At 41.0% G+C, this 6,760-nt stretch overlaps 1 protein-coding gene across 1 annotated transcript in view; it reads left to right on the top strand.

Annotated features, from left to right (window-relative positions):
• gnb5a (guanine nucleotide binding protein (G protein), beta 5a) overlaps window positions 1-6,597 on the top strand; it is an 8,116-nt gene extending 1,519 nt beyond the window's left edge. The window contains exons 2-11 of the mRNA XM_087797122.1: window positions 1,950-2,086; window positions 2,143-2,184; window positions 2,414-2,490; window positions 2,543-2,675; window positions 2,801-2,944; window positions 3,680-3,771; window positions 5,720-5,768; window positions 5,827-5,923; window positions 5,977-6,143; window positions 6,210-6,597. Of these exons, the coding sequence (XP_087653248.1) occupies window positions 1,950-2,086; window positions 2,143-2,184; window positions 2,414-2,490; window positions 2,543-2,675; window positions 2,801-2,944; window positions 3,680-3,771; window positions 5,720-5,768; window positions 5,827-5,923; window positions 5,977-6,143; window positions 6,210-6,221 (950 nt within the window). The 3' untranslated portion in view covers window positions 6,222-6,597. The remainder of the gene's footprint in view (window positions 1-1,949; window positions 2,087-2,142; window positions 2,185-2,413; window positions 2,491-2,542; window positions 2,676-2,800; window positions 2,945-3,679; window positions 3,772-5,719; window positions 5,769-5,826; window positions 5,924-5,976; window positions 6,144-6,209) is intronic.
• The last annotated feature ends 163 nt before the right edge of the window (window positions 6,598-6,760 follow it).

The raw sequence follows: 6,760 nt of genomic DNA, 5'->3' as shown, positions 1-6,760 counted from the left end.
ATATGTGTGTATAGATGAGTGTGTATATATATATATATGTATATATATGTGTGTGTGTATATATGTGTGTGTATATATCTATATCTATGAGTGTGTGTACATACGAGCGTGTATATACGAGTGTGTGTATATATGAGTGTGTGTATATACGAGTGTGTGTACATATGAGTGTGTATATACGAGTGTGTGTATACGAGTGTGTGTATATATGATTGTGTGTATATGTGTGTGTATATATGAGTGTGTGTATATGTGTGTGTATATACGAGTGTGTGTATATGTGTGTGTATATACAGTATATATATATGTATGAGTGTGTGTCGATATGAGTGTATACGTATATGAGTGTGTGTGTGTACATACGAGTGTGTATATACGAGTGTGTGTATATATGAGTGTGTGTGTGTATACGAGTGTGTGTATATGTGTGTGTGTATATACGAGTGTGTGTATATATGAGTGTGTGTATATACGAGTGTGTGTGTGTATATACGAGTGTGTGTGTATACGAGTGTGTGTATATATGAGTGTGTGTGTGTGTATACAAGTGTGTGTATATGTGTGTGTATATACGAGTGTGTGTATATATGAGCGTTTGTGTGTATACGAGTGTGTGTATATATGAGTGTGTGTGTGTATATACGAGTGTGTGTGTATACGAGTGTGTGTATATATGAGTGTGTGTGTATATACGAGTGTGTGTGTATACGAGTGTGTGTATATATGAGTGTGTGTGTGTATATACGAGTGTGTGTGTATACGAGTGTGTGTATATATGAGTGTGTGTGTATATACGAGTGTGTGTGTATACGAGTGTGTGTATATATGTGCGTGTGTATATATGAGTGTGTGTGTGTATATATGAGTGTGTATATATGAGTGTGTGTACATACGAGTGTGTGTGTAGCTCAGTCTCATAGTGTGTTTCCTCCTGTTGTCGTCACTTCTTCTCAAACGTTTGTTTCCTTTGATCCTCAGACGTCGACACAAGTTTTAACGCACATGATTGTGTAGTCGACACACAACAATCCTCTTTGTCTAAACACACAAGTCACGTGATACAATATTCAACACAATAATAACATGTTCTTGTGTGTTGATGATGCAACACATATTTCTGCTGATAAACACAAATGTCATTAGAGAGAAAATAAACATAAATTCTTCTCACAGCAGGAACTTCAGCGAAGATCAAATCTATGGATTGATTTCTTTTAGACACTAAAATATACTGAATTAAAACTATAAGAATGAACTTTGAACCAAACAGGCTTTTTTAAGAAGGAATAAAAGAATCATTTTCATTGAAAACTTTGTTTTAAAAGAGTCTTTCACTGTTTCAGTGCATTGTGGGAAATAAACGAGTAAATCAAAGCAACAACAGTAGGATCTAGAATACTGTCTCTGGCTCCCCCTCGTGTCACACGAGTGTAACTGCAGTGTTCAATGGCTCGTGGTTTTCTGTCAAAAGTCTCTTAGAACATGTTTGTTCGAAATCAAACTAATTATAACAAATAATATTTATAGATTCTTACCATATTTATCAACAATTGACCTTCTAGATCTCAGCAACACAAGGTCATGAAAGATCGTTCTTGTGACAGGAGGTCATGAAAGGTCATTCTTGAGACAGGAGGTCATGAAAGGTCGTTCTTGTGACAGAAGAAGAGGTCATGAAAGGTCATTCTTGAGACAGGAGGTCATGAAAGGTCGTTCTTGTGACAGGAGGTCATGAAAGGTCATTCTTGAGACAGGAGGTCATGAAAGGTCATTCTTGAGACAGGAGGTCATGAAAGGTCATTCTTGTGACAGGAGGTCATGAAAGGTCATTCTTGAGACAGGAGGTCATGAAAGGTCGTTCTTGAGACAGAAGAAGAGGTCATGAAAGGTCATTCTTGAGACAGGAGGTCATGAAAGGTCGTTCTTGTGACAGAAGCATGTGTGTTCAGTGCACCAGGTGGCGGAGAAGGTGGAGGGTCTGGGTCAGTTCGTGATGAAGACCAGGAGAACTCTGAAGGGTCACGGCAACAAGGTTCTGTGTATGGACTGGTGTCAAGACAAGAGACGCATCGTCAGCTCCTCACAGGTCTGATCCGTCCATCAATCATCTGTCGGCAGCTGTCGCTAACTCTCTGTTTGCAGGACGGAAAGGTCATCGTGTGGGACGCCTTCACCACCAACAAGGTCACGGCAGCTTCTTCATTCCTGATCATTATCTTCTTCCATTATTACTGAAACGTCAAGTGACATCATGTGACTCTTGATTCGACTAGAACGTGACAATGAATGAACACAAACTATTTCAATGTGAGGTGGAGCTGGTGCTGGTGCAGGACGTGTCTCAGTAGATGTTTCAGGTTCATTCACTCTCAGGTCCTATCATTTCATCAAGTTCTTCTTCCACCTCCATCAGGAGCACGCGGTGACGATGCCTTGCACATGGGTCATGGCCTGCGCATACGCTCCCTCCGGCTGCGCAGTCGCCTGCGGGTGAGTTTCACTTCATGTCTGGAATGTTCTGAAGGTAACTGGAGTCCTGCAGGGGTCTGGACAACAAGTGCTCCGTCTACCCTCTGTCGCTGGACAAGAACGAGAACCTGGCGGCGAAGAAGAAGTCGGTGGCCATGCACACCAACTACCTGTCGGCCTGCAGCTTCACCAACTCAGACATGCAGGTGCGACCCGAGACTCCTCGGCTGCTCCAGAGCTTCCTGTCTCTGCTGCAGAGCTTCCTCTCAATAATTCAGTGGTTCTCAGGTCACGTGACGCGCAGACATTTATAGACTCACCGTCTTCTCAGATCCTGACGTCCAGCGGGGACGGCACCTGTGCATTATGGGACGTGGAGAGTGGTCAGCTGCTGCAGAGCTTCCACGGTCACGCAGCAGACGTCCTGTGTCTGGACCTGGCTCCGTCCGAGACCGGCAACACCTTCGTGTCCGGAGTGAGTTTCTACAGAGAACCTGCTGCAGCTTCTAAAACATCAACGTCTGCAGAAGAAACAACATGTTGACAAACATCATCAGACGCATGTTCAGGTCTTCAGGAAGTTCTTCCTACACTCGACTAGACTCGTCATTGAAGGAATCAAATCATTAAAGACTATTTTTTAATAAGAAGCTGAAAAACACCTTCATTTTAATTTGACATGAGATGATTTTGATAAATAACAAGGATATAAACAAACAAACCAAAATGAAATGTTAAATTCCTTCAATATTCTGCCGTCACTGAGCCCGTCTCCTCCTTGTGGTCTTCCTTTAACATTGTATCTCAGGCTGATATTACTGGTGAACAAGATGAAACCCTCCTGTCGTCCGACGTCCTTCCTTGTTTACTCTCCATCAAAGTGTTTCATGTCATCGTCTGTAGTTCAACTCAAAACTGACCACAACAGGGATTTTAAAAGTAAAAAGATAAAACTAGTGATGTTTAAATCAATGTTTAATTGCAACATCAAAAGAATCTTCTAGTAAAAGATATGTCTCTGTATTAATGCTTAGATAATGATGAATAAATCTCACTTGAAAATATATATATATCAGTTAAAGTTTAGATCTTTGACATTAACCAATCAAGTTAATCTATTTGAGTAAAAGTAACATCAAACACTCGTTCTTCCATCTGTGGATAAAGAAAAGAATTAAAAAACAGTTTCAGACGCTGGACTTCTATGCAGGGCTGCGACAAGAAGGCAAACGTGTGGGACATGCGTTCAGGACAATGTATCCAGTCCTTCGAGACCCACGAGTCCGACATCAACAGCGTCAGGTGAGTGACATCAGCTGGACTCTTTATGCTCTTGTGTTACTGGACTTTTTATGATGTTACTGGACTCTTTATGCTCTTGTGTTACTGGACTCTTTATGCTCTTGTGTTACTGGACTTTTTATGATGTTACTGGACTCTTTATGATGTTACTGGACTCTTTATGCTCTTGTGTTACTGGACTCTTTATGATGTTACTGGACTCTTTATGATTTTACTGGACTCTTTATGGTGTTACTGGACTCTTTATGGTGTTACTGGACTCTTTATGATGTTACTGGACTCTTTATGGTGTTACTGGACTCTTTATGATGTTACTGGACTCTTTATGCTCTCGTGTTACTGGACTCTTTATGATGTTACTGGACTCTTTATGATGTTACTGGACTCTTTATGATGTTACTGGACTCTTTATGGTGTTACTGGACTCTTTATGATGTTACTGGACTCTTTATGGTGTTACTGGACTCTTTATGATGTTACTGGACTCTTTATGCTCTCGTGTTACTGGACTCTTTATGATGTTACTGGACTCTTTATGATGTTACTGAACTCTTTATGATGTTACTGGACTCTTTATGGTGTTACTGGACTCTTTATGATGTTACTGGACTCTTTATGATGTTACTGGACTCTTTATGATGTAACTGGACTCTTTATGATGTTACTGGACTCTTTATGGTGTTACTGGACTCTTTATGATGTTACTGGACTCTTTATGCTCTCATGTTACTGGACATTTTATGATGTTACTGGACTCTTTATGATGTTACTGGACTCTTTATGGTGTTACTGGACTCTTTATGATGTTACTGGACTCTTTATGGTGTTACTGGACTCTTTATGATGTTACTGGACTCTTTATGGTGTTACTGGACTCTTTATGATGTTACTGGACTCTTTATGATGTTACTGGACTCTTTATGATGTTACTGGACTCTTTATGATGTTACTGGACTCTTTATGGTGTTACTGGACTCTTTATGATGTTACTGGACTCTTTATGATGTTACTGGACTCTTTATGATGTTACTGGACTCTTTATGGTGTTACTGGACTCTTTATGATGTTACTGGACTCTTTATGATGTTACTGGACTCTTTATGGTGTTACTGGACTCTTTATGATGTTACTGGACTCTTTATGGTGTTACTGGACTCTTTATGATGTTACTGGACTCTTTATGGTGTTACTGGACTCTTTATGATGTTACTGGACTCTTTATGGTGTTACTGGACTCTTTATGATGTTACTGGACTATTTATGGTGTTACTGGACATGTTATGATGTTACTGGACTCTTTATGATGTTACTGGACTCTTTATGGTGTTACTGGACTCTTTATGATGTTACTGGACTCTTTATGATGTTACTGGACTCTTTATGATGTTACTGGACTCTTTATGGTGTTACTGGACTCTTTATGATGTTACTGGACTCTTTATGATGTTACTGGACTCTTTATGGTGTTACTGGACTCTTTATGATGTTACTGGACTCTTTATGGTGTTACTGGACTCTTTATGATGTTACTGGACTCTTTATGGTGTTACTGGACTCTTTATGATGTTACTGGACTCTTTATGGTGTTACTGGACTCTTTATGATGTTACTGGACTATTTATGGTGTTACTGGACATGTTATGATGTTACTGGACTCTTTATGATGTTACTGGACTCTTTATGGTGTTACTGGACTCTTTATGATGTTACTGGACTCTTTATGGTGTTACTGGACTCTATGATGTTACTGGACTCTTTATGGTGTTACTGGACTCTTTATGATGTTACTGGACTCTTTATGATGTTACTGGACTCTTTATGGTGTTACTGGACTCTTTATGATGTTACTGGACTCTTTATGGTGTTACTGGACTCTTTATGATGTTACTGGACTCTTTATGGTGTTACTGGACTCTTTATGGTGTTACTGGACTCTTTATGCTCTCAGGTATTACCCGAGTGGAGATGCTTTCGCGTCCGGCTCAGACGACGCCACAGTGAGTAACCAGTGGTTCTGAGGACGAGGAACATGAAGTGATTGTTTTGTCTCCACAGTGCCGCCTGTACGACCTCAGGGCCGACAGAGAAGTGGCCATCTACTCCAAGGAGAGCATCATCTTCGGAGTGTCCAGCGTGGACTTCTCCCTCAGCGGTGAGCCTTGAACCTGGTGTGAGTGACAGCAGGTGACAGGTGTTGCTGTGCAGGTCGACTTCTCTTCGGCGGATACAACGACTACACCATCAACGTCTGGGACGTCCTGAAGGGAACCCGGGTGTCCATCTTGTTCGGCCACGAGAACCGGGTCAGCACACTTCGAGTCTCTCCGGACGGGACGGCCTTCTGCACCGGCTCGTGGGACCACACTCTGAGGGTCTGTCTTCTGTGGACTTCAAGGAAGAGTTAGTTGTGAAAACATCTCTGTGTTCTGTGTCCTCAGATCTGGGCCTGAAGAGAGTCGCCTGCAGACACTGAAGAGCATATCAAGAGTTGGTCTCACGTCAGGAAGATCTCACGCTTGATAACTGATGAAGGTCAACACCATTATAGTAGGAGAAGAAAGGTTTAGAATAAAGGTGACACTAGTGTTCTTCTCACACGCTGGACTCCATCACTGAAGGTGCGAGTATAAGAAGCACTGACCCTGTTATAGATCGATATCTGTTTATCCTCCTCAAGTCAATCTAAAGTATATTCATCAGAAGTAGAATCTGCTCTCGTTCATACTGTCGGATGTATTTCATATTTAATTCTGATTTACTGTAGTTTAGTGTACAGTTATTCAAGGACTGCTGGTTTAAAAGGTAATAAAATGAGTTTTGAATATCGACTGTGGCTCATTTGTCGTTTCAAATAATAAAGTCATTAATCTCGTTGACTTGAGATAAGTTTGTGTTTCAACAGAGGGTCAAAGGTCGCACCTCACTGTGTATTATATGCTGAAGAGCATTAAAGTGTTGAAGAAGACAATAAATAATCAAAGATTGTCCT

This window comes from Callionymus lyra, chromosome 8, assembly GCF_982586985.1.
Source record: "Callionymus lyra chromosome 8, fCalLyr1.hap1.1, whole genome shotgun sequence".
NCBI lineage: Eukaryota > Metazoa > Chordata > Actinopteri > Syngnathiformes > Callionymidae > Callionymus > Callionymus lyra.
The sequence above is the reverse complement of the archived record's forward strand: the minus strand, read 5'-3'. Positions and strand labels throughout refer to the sequence as shown.